Source organism: Filicampus tigris, chromosome 18 (assembly GCF_054856515.1).
Source record: "Filicampus tigris isolate MCC_2025a chromosome 18, RoL_Ftig_1.0, whole genome shotgun sequence".
In the NCBI taxonomy this organism is placed as follows: domain Eukaryota; kingdom Metazoa; phylum Chordata; class Actinopteri; order Syngnathiformes; family Syngnathidae; genus Filicampus; species Filicampus tigris.
The window spans coordinates 9,270,800-9,292,500 of NC_141234.1; the positions used below are offsets into that span (position 1 = coordinate 9,270,800).

Genomic DNA, 21,701 nt, shown 5'->3' on the forward strand with positions numbered 1-21,701 from the left:
GTGAATCGTTACAACGCTAGCTGGAGAAAATGAAAGATTTTGTGAATCGTTACATCGCTGGCGAGAGAAAATGAACAATTTTTACTTTGAAAAAAACTCGAGTCGGTGGTTTTTGTTTTAACAATCGGAATGACTCTTTTTAAAACCAAAATGTTTTTGATTTTAACATCTGCATTTTGTCCTTGTTACAAACAATAACATTTTGTAACGTCCAAAAACAAAACCTGTAAAATGAACTAATCATTTTGACTGCTTAAACTACATTTTTGTAAAAAATGCATCAATGCACAATAGAATACACACAAAATCGACAAATTGGCATTTGCGCCTTGATTAAAAGAAAAAACGATTTTTCAAATTTTGTTTGTTTGCTTACGCAAGGAAATCATACTTGAATTTCAAACTTTGAATTTGATCAAAAATAATTTTGTAGATCCAAAAGGAACTTACTTACATTTATGTGTCTTATATTTCTTTATGTTTAAAAACGTGCGTGTTTTGCACCCAAAAGGAAATGATCGTTTGAATAATCGTGATTTCCATTATTCCCCAAAACAACACAACCAGTCATCCGAGACTTACGGGCTGTCGGTTCTGTCGGCGGAGCGAAACTGAACATAGGGCGCAAGTTGTAGGAGGAGCCTAACCGCCTCGGGCCAATCCCCCTCATTGGCACGAAAGTCGCAGGAGGTCGAGTCGCACTCCTCAAAACTGAACTGGTAGTAAGTGTTGGAGTCTGAGAAGACAACTCGCTGGTCCACTGGCAAAGACAAGCATTCATTTAGGAGGCAATCTTCCTGGCTCGCTTTTAATGTTTCTGCCATTTTGGGCCTTACCGGAGAGGAGGACCCCCAGCTCCAGCAGCACCTGCCAGACGCGCACGGCGCTGGTCCGGCAACGCACGTAGGCGCATTGCTCACACAGCCACTGCACCAGCTCCACGCCCACATAACTGCGCCTGTCGGACACACAAAATGCTCACAAATGTGCTAGGGATAGACCCGTATGAGGTTTTTTCAGGGCCGATACCGATTATTAGTCAAGGAGGCCGACGAGCGGTATTCGGCGGCAAAAAATTGGCAGCAAAATTTCCCCACGAAATGAAAACTCCTCATTTTGTTGAAATGTCTTTGTGCATATGTTGATAGAACAATTTCAATTTCAACGCAGTTTGAAATTGACCCATTGTCAGGAATCGGATTTCTCAAAAACGACGATTTCGGCATTCGTCAAAACGCCGAATATCGGTTTTCGTTACATCCATTTCAAGGGCCGTTCCCGAATGGGAAAGTGATATTACATCTGCGAAACTACATTATCAAGGTCGGTCAGGACTGATGTCGACTCTGACCGGTTCATCGGTCGTTATGCTTCATCACACACGTCGATCAATCCCAAAGGAATGGCATGCAAAGGAAAATGGTCAAGTGTACCGTATGATTCTGGCGAGGTGGATCTTGTCTTTAGCCGGGTATGGTCCATGGGAAAGGAAACCGTTTCTCACAGCTCGGCCGGCACATGGAAAACTCTGGGAGCACGACTGAGACAAACAACACGAAAAAAAAAAAAAAAACAACAACAACATAAGAGTATGGAAAAGTTTCACAATGCAATATAAAGCCGAACACAAAAAGACGCTTCATTCAAGTTTAATAGGGATGCAAGGATTAATCGAAAATCGATTAATAATCGATTCAAACCAATTCACTGTTGTTTTAATCGAATCGAAAATCGGAAAATAAAAATCGATTAAAAATCGATTCAGACCAATTAACCGATTAAAAAAAAAATCCAATTGAAACGAAAATCGGGAAGTGAAAATCGAATCGAGGCTTGAGTGAATTGTTTCATCCCAAATAATTCATATATTTGCTTAATACATGAAATAAAAGAATACATTTTAACCAACCAATTCGAGAGGAAAAAAATGAATTAAGTAAGGCAACAAATATTCCACGGCTTGGACCATACATGGGCCACAGACCACACGCGTCTGTTGTTCAACTCGGCAGCATCGTGGACTCGATTTGACCTTTTTCAAATGCACTCCTGTAAGGTCAATCTAGGTGTTCTGCTCCATATTTTGTCAACACGGGCAAGACAATTTGTCAAAACAAAACGACAAAGTAAATGCCGGGGGAAAAAAGACAGCAGCAAACACAATGCAAAGCTCATATTGGAGCTTTTTGAATGAAGGTTCTTATCAAATTGAATCCTGCAGATTTGACAAATGGTGACAGTTTACCGCTTTGCATTTTATTTATTTTTTCCCCATTCAGAGTCCTCATTCGCTTGACAACAAAATACAAACAACAAACTGACTTTAAAGCGACGCAAACATATTTTTTTCAAGAATGTGTTTTATGCAAGCCCACGAGTTGAAACAGGGCATTCTGACAAATATTGCGTTTGTGGAATAAGTGTTAATGCACTCGTTTTTAGCCGTCTCCCGGGGGCGGCCATTTTGTCTTCTGTCGACTGAAAATGACATCATAACTGGTCACAAGGACCAATCACGGCTCAGATTCAGAAAACAGGTCAGCCGTGATTGGTGGATGTGAGCAGTTGTGATGTCATTTTCAGTCGACAGAAGACAAAATGGCTGCCCCCAGAGATGGCTAAAAATGATTGCATTTTGCTACTTAACTTATATTCCACAAACGCAAAATGAATCAGAATGCCGTGTTTCGACTAGTGGGCCTGCTGGGAACATATTCTTGAAAAAAAATATGCTTGGGTTGACTTACCCTTTAAAGACTAAATATGAAGTAATTTCAGAAAATGCCAAATGAAATCTAAAAAAAATAATTAAACACGATGTTAAAAATCATCGACATTTTACAAACACTCACACTCGCATTTGCCGCAAATTGTGGGAACGGCCCCAAAACGAGGCCCAAGGTGAAAATCGGCACCGAGCTCACCTGCGTTGAGGCTAAACAAACACACCGTAGCCTCCTAGCTAAACTCGAGCGATGACATCATCTGCGTGTGCGCGCGACAGCCCTCACCTTATTTACCGCGGGGCCGGCGCTTGGTCCGGGGACTGTGTCGGGCGATTGCTGTTGAGAAACCAAACACGCAGCCATGAGATCTCGCGCGCGCGTGCGTGCAAATACACAGAATAAACAAAAGTCCAACCTGAGCAAGACCAGTTTTTCCAATGCCAAACACATTAGTCACAGTGTGTACAATTCAATAGACTCGGCACCCGCCTTTTATTCACCTGTGATTGACTTTACCTAAGAGGGCACTTTTTGTGTGAGGGTGATGACTATCTTGACCTAAAAAAAAAAAAAAAAAAATCGACGAAATATGACACTCTTCCTCTCTCGGCAAGCCTTTGCCCTGGGCACACCCAAGTTACCACTACTTCTGCTACCAGGAAATAGCCTCTTAATCTTTTTACGGATGATGACGGCGGCAACTGCGTTTGGCACCTTGACGTGAAAATAAAAAAACGGATTCAAATGACACATAAAAAGAAATGAAAGGGCCCGGAAAGCGAAGCGGGAGATTTGTTTGGAATAATGGACCGCTTCTCCCGGGAATTCAATCATAGGCAAAATATTCACTTTTTAACTGCTGCAAAATGGCGTACGGGTGTCAAGTCAATATTTTTGCAGCTCAAACGTGTATGTTGTATCGCTGCTGTCGTGTGGAAAAACATTTATCTCCGTTTTTTTTTTCCATGTTCTTATTTTTACATGAATCATGTTATGCGCGTTACAGACATCGCATTAAAGTGAAAAATGAAAAAGTTTCCAAAATTGGAAATATGTTTTTCACAGGACAGCGACGATATGTATGTTATAAGACGGATGCTCGCGTTTTCTAGGTCATACAAGTGACAGTTGACAGTTGAACAAAGCGTGGTTTCAGAACAGACGAATTGATTTTTCATTATTTATATATTTGGCAATTTTTTTTTTTTTTTACCATTTCAAATTTGGCAGGTTGTTAAAAAACAACAACTTTGCAATAATATGTTCTATGTGCCTTCACTAGTCTAAATATGACATTCTGATAAATATTGCATTTGTGGTATATGAGCCCGTTTTTAGCTAGCTCAGGGGGCGGCCATTTTGTCTCCTCTGTCGACTGAAAATGACATCACAGCTCCCCATGGCTCAGGTAACGACCAATCACGGCTGACCTGTTTTCTGAAGCTGAGCCGTGATTGGTCGTTACCTGAGCATTTGTGAAGTCATTTTCAGTCAACAGAAGTGACAAAATGGCCGCCCCCTGAGCTAGCTAAAAAAAAGTCTGGATTCCTCCTATTCCACAAACGCAATATTCATCACAATGCCGTGTTTGGACTAGTGAGCCTGCATAGAACGTATTCTTGTCAAGAAAATGTTTGGGTTGACTTCCTTTTTAACGCAAAATTAATCCGCATAAATATTTCTACATAACAAAGAGCGGACAAACCATCAATATACCGCTGGCCTGGGCATTATATCTTTTCCAGTGACTGCTAACCTAACAAATAGGGCCACGAGTAGCCCGCTTCCTCTTGACTTCGGCCCTCATTATTATTCTAGTGGTTGTACACCAAGTTGTCATCCGCTGTCGTTTCCCCGCCGCAGCATGTTTGCGGCGGGCGGCAAAAAAAAAAAAAAAAAAAAGAGCTCCAAGAGCAGCCGCACCGTGGACATCGGAGTGCTTTGAAATGACGTTTGAAACGTGCAGGATCGTGGCCGCCGATGTCACCAGTCAAAACAATGAGACAAGGAGTGCAGGTAGTAAAAGACGGCTGACAAAGTTGTGGGTTCGAAATCAGAGATCAGCAACTCGCCGCCCACACGGTGATGAATTCAGAAGATCGTCGAATGAGGAGACGACTGAGAAGCAATATACCGTCGCGGAAAAGGGAGGAAGAGAGGATACAGTACGACGCGTTGACAAAAGTTCATGAATATACATGACACGGATACGAGCGTGACAGATGGAGAGGGAGTGAAATGAGCTGAGGGGGGGATCATCTCAATTGCGTTCATTAAAAAGAGAACGCACAACACGACGGAGACAGCGGGAAGAGAGACCAATCAACGGGTTCGCGCTAAAAGAGACAGGCGAGTCAAAACATCACAGCTGGAGATGTCAATTTGGGAGGGACACAACGCCTATTTTGGCTACGCTTTCGTGTCCACAATGTGTTCAAATTAGGAATTTAAAAGGGAATCGATTTTGTTTGTGGAATGTGGGTTAAGTAGTCAAATCTATCCGTTTTTGTCCATCTCACGCGGCGGCCATTTTGTCCCTCGCTGTCGACCGGAATTGACATCACAGTTGCTCATGGCTCAGCTTCAGAAAACAGGTGAGCCGTGATTGGTTGCTACCTGAGCCCTGAGCGGTTGTGATGTCATTTTCAGTCGACAGCAAGTGACAAAATGGCCGCCCCCTGAGATGGACAAAAACGGGTGGATTTAGACTCGTGGAGGCGCGTAGAGCATATTCTTGTAAAGACAATTTTGGGGTTGACTTCCCCTTTAAGTAATAAAACTATCAAACTACAGTGGTGACCTGATTTATGACTTGAGCTGATTTTTGGGGTGGGAATTGCAAGCAACAAATGTATATACAAGCGATGAATGTTGCCAATGAACTCAACAACACTCACTTCAAAACAGGCAGCATCTTGGAATATAGAGAACAATTCTTCTTCAAAAAAGTGTTTAATGCCACTTCCAATTGCAATACATGTGGACAATATAACAGGCACATTTTCTTTATCCTCTGCGAAAAACAACTAATATCACTTCAGCTTTATGTGTGGCTTACAGTTGTTATGAAACTCTTCTTTTGTGTCTGCATGACTGTTGGTTTGTTTTTGTTATGGATGCTTTGAGATATGTGTCTGATTTACAACTGTGGTCACAGAACAAATGAAACTCGTATCTTAAAGCACCACTGAACTGTAATGCAAGTCAGCCGTCTCCTTTTTTTTTTTCTCAACTTACCCAATGTTTAACGTTCCCAAAGTCTGCTTTTCCCCTCAGTCGTCTCATCTGACAAACTCACCACTCGGTGACTCGTTCGTACTGTTGTGCGCGCTCAGGTCTTCTGTGTTTGGACTCCCTTCCCCTCCCCAAAACACACGCCGCCAACACGGGGGCGCACATTAGTTGTCAGCGGAGAAGAGAGATGAGGGCTATAAAGCGCGCGCACATGCTGACACGCTTATCTGCGCGACGACTTCAAAGTGTTGTCTGGGCGAGCGAAGAGAAAAGAGCGCAGCGGCAGAGCGTGAGGTCATTATCTGCCGGGAATGGATCGCTCTCAGATTAGATTGCAAACAGCGCGCGCGCGCGCGCGCGCGCGCAGACGTTCGCACTGCTGCTGACTCCTTGACAGACCGCTCGCGCACAAGGAAATCCAAATGGAGACGTCAAAGCGACGATGAATGAATGGACAGACAAGGAGGAACTTTGCTAAAACAACAACAACAACATACCTTGCCATTTAAGTTTAGGGGTCATCTACATTAGTCGGGCCTCGATGTCTGGGCTTCTATCAAACGGCTGCCCCCCGCGACACGACATTTGGTAGGCGGAAGAAAATGGATGGATGCGACTTGCACATGTGACTTTCTCAACCGACCCCCCCCCCCCCCCCTACAGCTTCATTTGGTGCACAGCGTGACTTTTCCTTTCATCAAACCTTCATCTCGGGAAGCTTCCTCATGGGATAACATGAAAGACATCTCCAAGTTTGGATTTTCCCACACGCTTGTGAGCACACCACTTGGCACAGAGCGGTTGCCTCTGATAAATGCTCGCATCCATATGATTCATGATTCTTTCAAGAAGAATGTCACACCTGACATACTTTCTTCAAAAATATGTTCTGTGCAGGCCCACTAGTTGAAACACGGCATTCTGATTTGTGCAACATGAGAAATCCATCCGTTTTTAGCTAGCTCAGGGGGCGGCCATTTTGTCACTTCTGTCGACTGAAGATGACATCACAAATGCTCAGGGCTCGGGCAGCGACAAATCACGGCTCAGCTTCAGAAAACAGGTGAGCCGTGATTGGTCGTTACCTGAGCAACTTCGATGTCATCTTCAGTCGACAGAAGGGACAAAATGGCCGCCCCCTGAGCTAGCTAAAAACGGGTGGATTTTGTGTCTGTTACTTCTTTAATACCCCTTTTTTAACTTCTGTCCAGGGGCGGAGCACAGGCCCACCCAGATTGACAGACTGCCCACCCAGTGAGATTCGTGAAAAAAAAAAAAAAAAAAAGCAACACACTTTTAAATTTTTAGTCAATTATTAAATTATTTTTGAATTTGTGTTACGTTGTGTTTTTTTATTTTATTGAATATTAAGAATGGCATCATTGTGGTTGTCTAAGGAAGATCTGAAGATCTTCATATTATTCGGTTTGTCATTTTATCTGAATATACGATGTGTCGGGACAGGAGGATTGTGCTGAGTGAGAGGAATATTCACGCCCACCCTGATTTTTCCAGGCCCACCCATTAGCCACGTTCTGGCTCCGCCCCTGCTTCTATCTATCCTAAATTAATCTATAATGCAGTTAGGGCTGTGTAATATTGCTATGAGACACTACAACATATCACAGCAGTTGTTCTACTGGATTTACCACTGGAAATTATGTCAAGACGACAGATTTATAAGTAGGCTTGCTGAAAATCTGTATTTCATGAGCAAATAATCACTCCAAAAGACTTTTATACTACACATGCAAATGTCCTATTGCAAAATTGTGAGCCATTTGCCAGAAGCTATAATGAGTCAAGCAAAAGGTAAAATAATCAGCGTAGCGTGAAGATTTTGTCCTGAAGCTTGTGATATGATACCACAAACTAATCCTCCATTGGTTCACGTTTTATTGATGTTTTAGTATCTATTTTTTGGGATCTGTCATAATTGCAAGGTAGTAAGATGGACTAACTATCTCTTAGAAGGTTGCACGACAAAATTCCACAGTGGACTAATCCAATGTGTGTTACTCTTCGAACCTGCTATAAAACCATTAATGTATTATTGATGGTCGCTGCGCAGTTTGGCCTGACTGACAGACAGGAAATCAAATGGGACACTTGACCTGAGAAATCAAGTGTGCTCATCATCGCCCATTTTGTGGCCATATATTTATCAGTTCTAAAGCATCTTATTTTGGCCACTATTTTCTGCTCCTTTGACTGCCGTTACTTTACGTGCCAGTCTGTCTTGTTGAAAAATCGTGACATTTTTCGCCTTCTGATGACGTATAGGACGAGCACGTAAGCATTTTATTCATATCCACATGCGAAAAAAAAATCTTAATTTTACTGTTCACATTGACATAATCATAACTGACCGGCAGTATGAACATAGACAAATTTGGCCAAATGATCCAGCTGAGTACATTTTTTTAAATTGGTATTTAAAGGTATTATAATTTCTTTGTCTTCGACTTTGGTTTCCTCATTTTCAAGAATTGTCTTTTCAGTGCATTTCTACAATTTACAGCCGACAGTTGTCGTTCATTGTCTGTTTAAAGAGATGCTACAATAAAATAAATACCATACATACTGGAGATTGCACTTTACCAGGAATTTGACAAAAATATATACTCAAAGAGGCGAATTAAATTAGACAAGTCAAAATGTTAATAAGCAACTGCAAATCCGTTACTTATGAATAATGATCCATACCAGTACAGTCCAGTAACTCATATTTAGACAGTACATCACCTTAGGTCAATAGAGCCAAGATTGCGACCACTATGAAATAATAATATACTGAGGATGCGCCTGCAGCAAGATTTATGATCCTCAGTGATGATTTTATCACGTCATTTTAACTCGTCTAGGCTGTGAATGATGGATGTTCTTTTGTGTTTTTTTCCCCCCCACCGGGTCGACGATGAATTCACTGACAGTTTAATTGAATCTACCTACTGTATATGATGATACACATGATCATTAGTACAACCGTGGGTGTGCAGCTTAACCTGAGGGCGGTTGCCTTGACTACCAGAGTGTGAAGGTATGGTGTCTTACCAGCAATTCGAGTAATTATGGACGAAGGCGCAAACACGCACGGTTCCCCTGCGACAGTCACGCTTGGGACAAGTCGTGACGTGTGTACAAAAGCAGCCTCAGCCTCGCTTAAAAACAACCCGACAGTTTTATCGTGCGGCATCAAACGCGGAAGGACACCGGGACACTCACGCTCTTCTTCCGCAGGTGAAGCCCGTGTTTAAGTAGTCCCGGCAGGTCCCGGATTTTGTGCTTGAGCTGAGCTTGGTCCCGCGCGCTCCGGTTCCACCTCAAGCCCGCGAGCAGGCCGTCCTCTGCGGGTTCCGAGTCGTCCATGACGGCCGCGTGTGTCCTCGAGTGGCTCCTCAACGGGCGCACCGTCGCCGCCGCCAGTTCGCCATTTAACTAGCCCCCCTCGTCGGTCTCCCCCCCCCACCTTGCCGCTTTCCGCGTCTCACGGAGCGGCGACGTGCATCCGCAACGTAAAAGGGTCGCGCGCGCGTTCAACGAGCGACTTGGCTTGTTCCGCAGCACGGCACAGTGGCGCACCTCAGGTTAGCAAGCAGCGTGACTAGGCGTGCGCGTGATTGTGGTGGGGAGGGGGGGGGGGGGGGGGGTCACGTTCGCCATTCATATGGATGGCATTTCCCTCTCTGCGTTAGTAAAAACTGATGCTCTTATTTTTGGGCAGGGGGCACTCAATAAGTGCACGATGACTTTGTAAATCTTCCATATTATTCGGGTATAGACTGCTGTTGTTTTGAAGCGCTTGCATTTTGTACATTTTGGTCAGTATATACGTCTTTCCATTCTGGGTGGATGCTATAGGGTTTCAAAAGTAATTTTCTCTTTGTTGTACTGTTCTTTGATGTATTCTTTGATGTTGACCGTGTTCTTAGGTGAATTGTACTCTGATTTCATGGCCAGATTACCCTTGAAAAAGACTAGAGTCTCCCTCTCATTTTTTTTTTTTTTCATTTTCTGGATTAAATAAAGGTTTTGACCGATTGTTTCCACTGTGCATGCCTTGGACACCCGGGGGCCATATAAGACAGACATACGGTTGTAGTGCTGTACTGGAGAGGCAGATACCTTGTTGGATTTCCAGTATGGCAGTAATGTTAGTCATTCTTTGCAGAGGATCAAGAATCTATGCCCATGAGGTGTTATTACCTACTCAAGTTTAAGGATGGATACACACCACTGCAGTATGATGGGCTGCTGCATCCAAGGGCAATCGGATTCAGGTTAGGTGATTGACTTGGCAATTGCATAATATTCCACGTCTTTGCCTTAAAAAAAAACTCCTAAATTGCTTTGGCAGTATGCTTTGAGTCATTGGCCATTTGCACTGTGAAGCAGATAATATCACCTGACACACTCCAGAATTCATCCTGCTGCTTTTGACAGCATTCATATCACCAATAAATACAAGGGAACCGGTTCCATTGGCAGCCTATTAATGCTGTCACCACCACGAATGATTTGCGGCTCACGCGGTGTCTTCTGCCAACCTAAAAACCGCAAGCCTCTGGCGTTCAAAGATTATCCGCCCCGTATGAAAAAACACAAATAGTTCAAGTGTATTTTTTTTTCAGTTGTTACCATTAGCTACTTAGCATATTGAGTTTGACAGTTGACATCATAAGCCAAGCTATGAGGCATTGTTTTGATAACATAAAAACCATACCCAAGAATAGCTGGCTATTGGCTTGTTTTTACTGTGCCAAGTTAACAAAATTAATATTTGTACATATTAACATAATAAGTACCTTTCAGTCTGTGCTTTTTTTTACTTTTACTGCAGAAAATGAGTCGAAATCAGTAATTATACTTTTACCCGTCTTTTGTTTTTACACAGACATTTGTACTTGTTCTTAAATATAACGTCAGCACATTTATTACTTTTCCAAAGATAAACAAAGCTAGTCTTCGACGCGTGTGCATGTTTGGGGGTTCTGCTACGCATTCCAGTTTAACCTGAAGCAGACGGCAGGTGAGCTGAAACATGAGAGGACCGTTTGGTGACGTTCGGACGAAGCGGCTCCGCATTTTTTAAAGGTGACGTTTTGTGCATTTTGTTTGATCACAATTAAAAGGTTTCCCGGGAAGCTCGGTGAAGTCGTGGCGAGCGCGTCTGCTTACAGTTCTGATGTCCTTTGTGGAGTTTGCATGTTATCGCCGAGTTTGCACCAGAAGCAGGGCCTCGGGCTGCCGCAGGGCTGGAACCAGGGTCCCAAGCTGCCGTTAGGTCAAAACTGGTTCTGCATCAACTTGCCACCATGGAGGTTGAAGGACACCAGAGACACGAAGGGAAGAACAGGAGAAAACAGAATTTGACTCGGGGGATGGGTCAGAGTTGTGAAGGAGGTAAAAGGTCGGGATAACCTACAAAATCAGTACAAATGAAGTCTATGAAAATGTCGACACAGATTGAAGCATGCTAGCAAGGGCGGGTGTTTACATATGCACATATGCTTCCTTGATGAGGGTGACGCTCGCTTTGGGACCTTGCCGCAGAATGTGAAAATACGTAACATTTCATTGAAGATTTCAAATGAACACAGTTTGAAAGAGATTTTTTTTTTTTTCCCAACTGAAGATTTCTGAAGGAAGCTGAACTTGCTCCTGCGGGTGACATGACAAGCTGTGCACAGTTCATCTCCAGTGCACTTGCATAACTCAGATGTCAGCTCAACTTTTCTGATAGGTTTTGTAATCTGGGATAATTAGCCCCTTACAGTGAGTCATATTATTATGTGTATACATATGTACATATACATATATATGTATATGTATATATATATATATATATATGTATATATATATATATATATACATATACATACATATGTATATATACATATATATACACATATATGTATGTATATATATATATACATATTTACACATATATATGTATATATACATACACATATACATATATATACACATATACATACATATATATACACATATACATACATATATATACACATATACATACATATACATATATATATATATATATATATATATATATATATACATTAAATAAATACATTAAATAAATCCTCGTAATGCCCCATGATAAGACAATTAAAAACAATCCAACAAAAGCAATTCCATCCATTCTTTGGATAAATGCAACACTTTCACAGGCCTTCTTATGTTGTCTTTACTAAATTGCTGAGAAGGACAAAAAAAAAACAAACAAAAAAAAAACAAGAAAAGGGACACCCCCCCCCACACACACACACACATACATACATACACACCTCAGACTGTGTAGGAAGATGAAATAAACAGCTTGGTGGGCCCTAGGGATTCTACTGAGACCCGCCACCGGTACTTGTGCATACAGAGCACCAGATGCACACACAGCAAATAAACCTGATAAAATGGCATGTTGAATAGATGATCCCAGCATAACACCTGCGGGTTGCACATAGGCGGAAAAGGGAGGATGGATTATAATGGGAAGGGGAAAGAGGGGATGAGGAACACGAGGAACGAGCAGGGAGAGAGAGAGTGAAGCAATTACCATAGGAGTTGGGTAAAGCCTTTCATCCACAAACTGTCACGACGCACACACAAATACAGTATGTATGCAGTCCCATCATTTTTTTTTCTTTCTCCTCCCCCAAGCCTGTGTCCTGCATACAAACTCAGAGTCCGCACACACACGTGGTCGGACGTCTTCCTTTATCGCACACGCGCGCACGCACTACTCAGAGAACGCCGTTCAAACAAATGCACTCTTGATTAAATATTGAAGAGTGCCCGCCTGAGCTTAGCCGAGCCGAGATACAATTCCTCTTATGGATTTCAACATCCGCGGAAGGGGGTAGAGTGAGCTAAAAGCAGAAGACCAGGGGAAAAAAAAAAAGAATGCAGTGGTGCCTTGAGATACAAGCTGAATTCGTTCCGTGACCCCACTTTGAACAGAGAAAAAAGCATTGTGAATATTTTCCAGTTGAAATGAATGGAAATATCAATAATCGGTTCTGTCCTTCCACAACAAATATTGTAATGTGTATTTTAGTGAGGAAAAATATCACTCAAAAATATTGAATGGATTCATAACTCAACTCCTTAGCTCATCAGTATGGCACTAATAATACTCGTTCTACACAGAGGATAAAGAACATATAACTGGAAAAAACTGCGGTCACTTATCTCGAGGCGCCACTTGAATTCAAATAAAGACTTGCAATTAGTAACCCAACCTGCTCAAAATCCACAGCGACCCAGTAAGTGGGTTGGGAAAATGACTCAGCATTTTTTAGTGTGTACATTTTCTTTAGTAGTCAACTGCTTCCACACACAATGTTTACTCAATGACATGTAGCATTTCACATAAATCCTATACTTTACACACACTTTGCATACATACTGCATGAATGGAAAAGTCAAACTTTAGTGTCCAATTTTTCCAATTTAACTCCATACCCGCTCCTAACTACCTGACTCTGCATTGTGTGTTGCCATAATCCAGAATTTTACCTCGGCTCTTGCAAAGTCAGCTAGGAAATAACTGACCTGCAACCCTCATGAGGACAAGTAGTATTGCAGAAAGTTTTACAAGGGTGCTCTCTTCTGTACACTGCCATCTAGCGATATAAATAGTAATCTGCAGACTACAGTCAAACTGAATGCTGATTCCAAATGCAGGCTGAAGCTGGTCGAGGGGACGGACGGCCACAAGAGGGCGACATATTACTTTGGACTTTTTTGTTGTTGTATTATACTGCCCCCAAGTGGCCATGATGCGCACACCAAAAGGAGCTGCAGACAGATAAGTGAAGCAAAGAAATGTTTCAAGCTGTTTGCTTTTTTTTTTTTTTTGCTGCGATATTTTATTTTCAAGTCTGCTATATTTTACTGTAATTTGTTTTTAACTGTCTGCTGTGTGCCGATTTCCCTGACATAAAGTGCATTATATATTCAAAATATTATTGTTATTATGATCAGGTTTTTAGAGTGCTATTTTTCATAGAAAACTTTGAAAGTGCATTAATGCATTATTCAGATCTCTTTGAAGGCCAACTTAGGGGATTCATGCATGCAAACGTCGTGACAGCAACAAAAGACCGCAAAACAAAATGAAGTTTCCGATGCAAACATGCAATCGTGACATATAACACAATTTTTCCAGAGAGCACAATGACAACATTATACGAAACCAAAAATGACCCAAACTTCCCTTTTGGTATTTTTCACTGACAATGAAAGGCCAAAATGAGGAACAGTCATGTGGAGACTCGATTTTGTGAAATCGCAATTTAAGCCCGGCAAAGCATGATGAGACAATAATGTGACACAAGATTTCACTAGAAGCATGAGAGGAATTGGAAAGCTACAAAGAAGAGGAAAGGAAAGTCTGGCCTGATGTTTGACACGAGACGTTGTTGTACAGTAGCTCTCCAAACACACTTGACCTCAAAACGGTTAAATTAGTTCACCAACATATAACAAATATTTTCAAATAATGCAATCTTTTTGTTTTGTTATTTAACTCATTTCATTGCAATATTTACCTGTATTCATGTACAGTATGGTTGACGATTTTTCTTAAACTTTGATTTCATACTATTTTAGTTTTTTCATGATTTTCAAGCCTCATTTTATGTACTTGGAATTTAAAAAAAAATCTCTTGTGTGCTGAATTTAAAATAAATATTTATTTTCACTTTACAGGTAATTCAAACTATTTTAACACACTGTATTTGTATTACTATTTGTAGCACAATGTACATTATGACACACTAGGATTTTTTTTGTGCAGGCAATGGTGATTTGTATTTTTGATTTTCTTTAAATGTGTGTTTTCTACACACACCAAATGAATTTGGTCCAAAAACAGGGATTCAGAAATGGGAATCTGAAAAAAAAAATGTTTTCCAAAAATACACACAGTATACTCTACGTAGTAAATTCACACATGCCTGTTGTGATTGACTGGTGGGATCCAGGGTGTAGTCTGCCTTTCACTTGAAATCAGATGGGATCCATCTCCCCGTGACACTCAACAGGATGAGCGGTCTGAGGAAATGAATCAATTGGATTGAGTCACATAAATGAAAATGATCAAACATGAACACGTAAGCCCGTTTTTACAACAGCCTCAAGACAGCAGATCCAGTGTCAACACTGCGAGTTTTTTCACTCTGAGTAATACTAATCGACGAGTCACAGAAAGTACCACCTCAAAAAATACTTGGCTCTCCGAGTACCATCATAATGGCTAATAAAATACAGTAAACCACTATGATATTGTGCAGAGTTATGACAGTATTAGAAAAGAAAAAAACTAGTCCAGGTCAAAGGTCAGCACTGTACCTTAACCATAACTCATAGCGTTCGCTGGAGAAAAGTGCATTTCAAACTGGTAGCCAAAAAGTAGTTCTAATTTTCAAAAAGGCTGGTCACCTCTGCGATAGGCTGCAAGTCATTAAAGTACAGTGACTCATGAGTATCGAAAGTTTGGCCATTATTCTTTTTAATCAGTGACTCAACTCACTGATGGGAAGATTGCGTCACCACCGCAAACAACCACAATAAAGGTTGTTAAAGCGTCACTCGAACGGTTTTATATTCACGGCCTTGCGGTGTTAAAATAAACATTATGGCTTTAATGCGACTGTATTATCGTAGGTTTGTGATAGACTACTGCATGTTCCATTTTTGTCACCTTGTTTCAGGTACTTCTGTTCATTTATATCATTAAGTATTTACCTGACATTGTATTATTTATTTAATAGAGTTTTGGTAAAACTTAAAGCGTAGGTCAACCAAAAGATCTTTTTTTCAAGGATATGTTCTACGCAAGCCCACTAGTGGAAACAAGGCATTCTGATAAATATTGCATTTGTGGAATAAGAGTTAATCCACCCGTTTTTAGCCAGCTCTGTGGGCGGCCATTTTGTCACTTCTGTCGACTGAAAATGACATCACAACTGCTCACAACGACCAATCACGGCTGACCTGTTTTCTGACACTGATTGGTCGCTACCTGAGCATTTGTGATGTCATTTTCAGTCGACAATTTTTTTTTAATTGTTTTGTATATCGCTAATATGATCCCTCAAGGGAAGGAATGATGACTAATCAACATTATTGGTATAATTAGATTTGGACTGAGGCTGGCTTTTCCCATTACAAAATGAAGTTCCAACAATAAGGTCAGCACAAAGGTAACTAAAAATTTCCACTTCATCAAAGCTGAGCCGCGAACTATGATGTGGTTGTTGATGCGGTGACTGTCGTTCAGCTCGGAAGTATTTCTAGAAACATTATGGAAAGGAATCATCTCAGATTCAAATATGTGCTGATGTAGGCCTATGTACAACAAACGAGGCCACAAATACACTGATTGGACACAATGCGTTCGGGAGGTTCCACAAAAAAAAAATGAAATAAATATCAGTCATACAAATGGATAATTGAAGCCGGAAGGTATTAGGAAATCCCTGCGGTCAGTAGAATATATAATGGCGGGGCGATGTCAAGACATGACAAGTTCCACGAGACCGGGCGGTCAACACAAGAGGAATCTCAACTCGGCCAGCGACGCAACATGCCCTCTGAAATGTGTAAGTCAACAACTTGCAGTGATGAATGTTTCCTGTTTTTCTTCCTCTTTTGCCATCCATTCATGCTTTTCTCATACTTCCACATAGACGCGCAAATCCTCGCCGCGGGCTTGCTGGCCTTTGTGGCACTGCGTGCCACCGGAGCTCCGCTTACAGAAGCACCCGCTGTCTTTTCATCGAGCGAGACCTCAAGTCAGGAGGAAACGGAGGCCTCCGAGCTGCTGAGCTCTTCCCACGTTTGGGAATCGGTTCTGGCTGCTGCTAAAGACCACCAGAAAGCTGTAAGTGGAACTTCAAAAGCCTCTTCATTGTCTTCTTCTGTCTGTAATGCTAATTTCTTATTCTTATTCCTCAACTCCGATTTCAGTTTGGAGATGAATTCCAAAACAATGTCAAGTTTGATTTACTGGAGGACTACAAAATAGCCCAGCTTCCAACAAACTGCCCCAGCTCCAACTTCAGCAAGGTAAGAACCAGAAGTGGGGAGAAAAAAAAAAACTGTACTGTAGAAGCATAAATACTGAAAAAGACTTTGATTCAACTCACGTAGGCTACTTGAGTAAAAGCAAACAGACTGAAATGTACCTAAGCACAAAAGTAAAAATGAAATTTATGGTTGATTATATACAGTACAATATCATTTTTCATAACTTGCCACAGTGAAAAAAAATCACTTTCCATGTCACGTTGTTTAATTGGTTGCTAGCATAGGCTTGAATTTTGTGTATTCTAAACAATGCATCCTCATTACTTTGCTGACATTTTGAACTGGCTAACAAAAAACGCTAAATTAGTTCATCCTAAAACATACACCTTACTATAATGTCGTTTTTTCCAATGAGACAGAATTTTTCTAACTACGTCTTTTTTGTTGTTGTTGTGTGGTCGTCTGCAGAGGGTGAACAGATATTTGTTTTCAAATGTACGGAATAAAAGTTCAAAGTTGCCAATAAACGCATATTCCAGCAAGTAAAAAACAGAGAGTGGTGCCTCAGATCAGATATCCGCCATTTCTATAGGTGCTAACGGCAAGCATAAATTGTTTGTTAGCATTACGCTAAATGCACTTTGATACGGCAAAGCTATGTGATTGTTTTGAACACACAATGTATAACTGTCTTTGTTTCATGTCTATTTTGACAGTAAACTTCAACTGCGGGTGGCATTAAACAGCTTGAGGACTGTTTTAAGATGAATAGTTCAATATTTGTCAAACTGCCGCTTACTGTGAAGTGATCTGAACTAAATTTACTGCCACCTTACAGCGCTTGTATCTGTTTGCCCTCGCGAGTCAAAGCAAAACAAGTCTGAATGACGGCTCGTAACTTGAAAAACCCACGAGTCGGGTCACTCACATCTCGAGGCACCGATGTTTTACTTCCCCATCACTGTTCATGAATGATTGATTGGCTTACGTTGATTTGATGTCTTCTCTCCAGGAGGCTTGTCTCCACAAGCTGGCCCAAGGTCTGTCCACTTACACGAGTCTTCTGAAGCTCGCGGAGAAGGAATATCCCGGCAGTAGAATTCTGTCCGAGGCCAAACACTACACTGTACTCCTGCTCTGGAACATCAAACAAAAGGTTGGTAATGCGCAGGTCGACAATTTAGGGTTAGGAATTGATATAACGATTCCGGTGCCATTATTAATTCTTTTATCGACCCTCTTTGGGTGAGGTAATAAAATAAGACAAATGATAGTCACACTTGTCAAACAAAAACTCTGGAACGCATTATAACTTGGAGCGCACATGGGATGGTGGTCATTCGGCAAGGTGTTGCCCCACATTACCTGAATGACAACTTCCTACATTGTTAGCATTAGAGCAGAATTGCCTGAACAGGATTCCTGCGGATCGTTAAAAAGTCCGAAAACACATTGAATCCATGAATCTAAAAGCAAGGCAGAAAGTGTTGAATCTATTTTTCAGAAGTCTTGTTTTTTAATACACAAGAAGTAAGGTTTGATTATTGTCGACTCATATCTTCACAAACAAACAAAAAATTGACAGGATGACTCTCGTAATATCACACAATTACGATATCGAAACCAACAAAACAGTAATGTGGCTTGTGTACTGTAACAACTTTCGAAAACATGAGACATTTAGAACCTTGCGAAGTTGGTCTTAAATTTAATTTTAAATGCAATTAAAACGTCTTTAAAAAATCTTGAATTTAACTTAAGATGTAGGAATGCAACTAAATCCGTTTGAACTGGAATTTATTTTATGCTTGTGTAAATTCTCAGTTGTCAATGTCATGATGATTCGCAAGTTGAGCTGAGGCAACTGCACTGTGTTTTTCCATTCAAAATTAAGATAACGATATGTTAACTGTTAGCATGTTAGCATTCAAGGTAATCTCTTTAAAGTGAAGTCAACACAAACATTTTTTTTCAAGAATATGTTCTATGCAATCCCACTAGTTGAAACAAGGCATTCTGATAAATATTGTGTTTGTAGAATAAATGTTAATCCACTCGTTTTTAGCCATCTCGGTGGGTGGCCATTTTGTCTTCTGTCGACTGAAAATGACATCACAACTGCTCACAACAACCAATCACGGCTCAGATTCAGAAAACAGGTCAACCGTGATTGGTAGTTGTGAGGAGTTGTGATGTCATTTTCAGTCGACAGAAGACAAAATGGCCGCCCCCAGAGAGGGCTAAAAACGAGTCCATTTTGCTACTTAACTTATATTCCACAAACACAAAATTAATCAGAATGCCGTGTTGCAAACTAGTGGGCCTGCTGGGGACATATTCTTGAAAAAGTTATGTTCGGGTTGACTTTCATTTTAAAATGGTTCCTGAGCACAATGTAAAATCCTTTCGATTTACCTTTGTGCTTGAGATGCTACTTTGCGATACGTTAGCATAGTGACTGTTATCATTTTACCCACAGTCGGTCAAAATAGCACTATAACTTTCCTTTTGGTCAGTTTTTCTTTCCCTCACAATGCTATAGATTGGCTTGACCAATACATAGCAGGGCTGAGAAAAAAAAAAAGAAATTTAATAAAAACAATTATAAATATGACTTAAAATGTAAAATAAAAAAAAACATTGTTAACGATGTGTTGGGTTACTCCGTCCTGCAGATGAAAAAGCCAGAAGAGGTAACAAGCCTGAGCAGCAGCCAAGAGGAAAGCCTGCTGGGGTCACTGGCTAACCCAGATGCTTTCCACAGAAAGATGACGGCACACAGCATCCTGCGGCAGCTCTACATCTACATGGTTGACGGCAAGAGGGCGCTGAACCGGAAACACAGGCGGAGGGGAAGACCTGCTAAGGTCGCAATGTATAATACGTTGTAGGAGTCACATCCGCAATGAAGGCCGTCTCAGGAAAATTGGGCAAAACATGAAGCAAATTAAGGGAAGTGCTTATCAGATCTGCACTGAGGTGTCGTAATCCACTGACGGGATGATGCATTCATGAGTTTTTGAATGACGCACTAAGACGTTTTTTTTTTTTTATTATTTATTTTTTGAAGAAACTATTTATTGCTCACATTTAAACCCATTGTTCTGGGTGTAATACCTTATTTATTGCAGTAATTTATTTGAAGACTGTATATTTATCATATTTAATGTGTGTTTATACTTGAAGGAATGGTAACTATATTTATATATTTATGTCAAGAGTTTTGTTTAACTGAATGTATTTTGTAAAAATGAATAAAAATGTATTTGCCTACTTATGAATGTAGCTCCTTGATTTTAAAATAACACTTTGTCAGGTGTCTTGTTTGACTGCAAAGAAAAGTATTAAATATAATATAATTTCATGAATAATTCCCATTTATAAGACCTTGGATATCTTTCTGAAGTTTCATCAAAGTCTATGTCACAAATGTAGTCCTGTAGTTGAGTTAAAAAATTATGCAGATTCATTAAACAGGAAATGATTATCATTTTAACTTGACCAATACCGAAACAAATTCTCTATTGAAAATCATTTTTGGTTTGTTGGGTTATTCTATTTATTTTTGAGAGTCATCAAAATGAAAAAAAAAACAAAAAACTTACAAAATATTCCACTCCGTGTGTTGTGAATCTTTACAGGAATTTTTAAAAAATTAATTCCATGATATTTGAATAAATTGAGATCCATCTGTATATATTTTCAACAACAAAAAAGACACTTTACTTATGTATCTATTGTCAGACATTTATTGACAAAAACATGGAACACAGAGCAAACCTAAGTAAAGGGTGCCATAACAACAACCAATAAATATCTGTGACCAAATCAACATACTGTATAAAGAACAACATTTGACAGACAATGAATTATGACTTTCAGAGACGAATATGGAAAACTAAACATTCATTGCAAGGTGGTTGACGTCATCTTCAGGAGAGGCTTGTTGATGTGGACGTTGTCGCTCCTCAACCCCAAAGTAAACTGAAAATAAGCAAATAATAGGTGGTGATGCATACTTTTTCATTGTTACGTTCGATTTAATATGCTATTTTTTTGTCAAGGTTCTCTTCCCATGTAATTTTAAACATACACAAGCAATAAATTCATCTGTATTACAATAAAAAAAAAAATACCAGATGTATTATACATGAAATGAACCATGAATCAATATGAACTAAAGTTTATGTAATTCAATTACCGGTAGAATTGTTAACTTACGAGACACCTTGACTTGCAGTCTTTTAAGCATTCACGACGACATCTTCAGAAAATCCAACCAAACGTGTGGCGTAAGCATAATTGCAATTCTTAAACTCTGAACTTACTTGCAGTGTTGCACGCGTATGCACACACACGCACGTACGTACGTACGAGAGAAAACGCTGACACAAAATGAGTTGATGACGCCATTCAGTGCTGCCACATGTCAGCAGTTCACTCAAACTATGCCAACAATTCAGTGGTATTTTTCCACACGCATGCATTGCAACATCAGGCACTTGCCCGTGATACCACTTTGTCTTACCACGAGAAATGACAACATGACTGGCAGTTTTGCAAGAGCTCAGAGAGAGTCGAGGCGACAGTCAAGACTCGTCTCCCTCAGGAAAAGCAGTGGTACGACGCCAGCCATGTTTTTGAAATAATATTATTTGAATAATATGCCATCAATAAGTTTAGGCT

The 21,701-nt window shown here is 40.6% G+C and overlaps 3 protein-coding genes across 4 annotated transcripts in view; 1 reads left to right on the forward strand and 2 right to left on the reverse strand.

The window, feature by feature from the left end:
- rapgef5a (Rap guanine nucleotide exchange factor (GEF) 5a) overlaps positions 1-9,553 on the reverse strand; it is a 36,688-nt gene extending 27,135 nt beyond the window's left edge. Inside the window, exons 1-5 of one of the 2 annotated variants that reach the window (XM_086014562.1) lie at positions 9,186-9,553; positions 3,012-3,062; positions 1,434-1,540; positions 837-958; positions 583-760 (exon numbers count right to left, since the gene is read on the reverse strand). In XM_086014562.1, the coding sequence (XP_085870688.1) occupies positions 583-760; positions 837-958; positions 1,434-1,540; positions 3,012-3,062; positions 9,186-9,329 (602 nt within the window). In that variant the 5' untranslated portion in view covers positions 9,330-9,553. Of the gene's footprint in view, positions 1-582; positions 761-836; positions 959-1,433; positions 1,541-3,011; positions 3,063-5,963; positions 6,542-9,185 lie in introns of those variants that run through there. The other variant, XM_086014565.1, reaches the window with a different exon arrangement.
- Positions 9,554-16,131: 6,578 nt separating this feature from the next.
- il6 (interleukin 6 (interferon, beta 2)) lies at positions 16,132-20,256 on the forward strand. Its single transcript, XM_086014651.1, has 5 exons — positions 16,132-16,588; positions 16,676-16,869; positions 16,956-17,054; positions 18,028-18,171; positions 19,691-20,256. The coding sequence occupies exons 1-5, from the start codon at positions 16,498-16,500 to the stop codon at positions 19,904-19,906; spliced, it is 744 nt and encodes a 247-aa protein (XP_085870777.1). The 5' UTR covers positions 16,132-16,497; the 3' UTR covers positions 19,907-20,256.
- A 492-nt stretch (positions 20,257-20,748) lies between these two features.
- The window catches only part of tomm7 (translocase of outer mitochondrial membrane 7 homolog (yeast)), a 4,201-nt gene continuing 3,248 nt past the window's right edge, over positions 20,749-21,701 (reverse strand). The window contains exon 3 of the mRNA XM_086014625.1: positions 20,749-20,999. Coding sequence (XP_085870751.1) covers positions 20,984-20,999 — 16 coding nt within the window. The 3' untranslated portion in view covers positions 20,749-20,983. The remainder of the gene's footprint in view (positions 21,000-21,701) is intronic.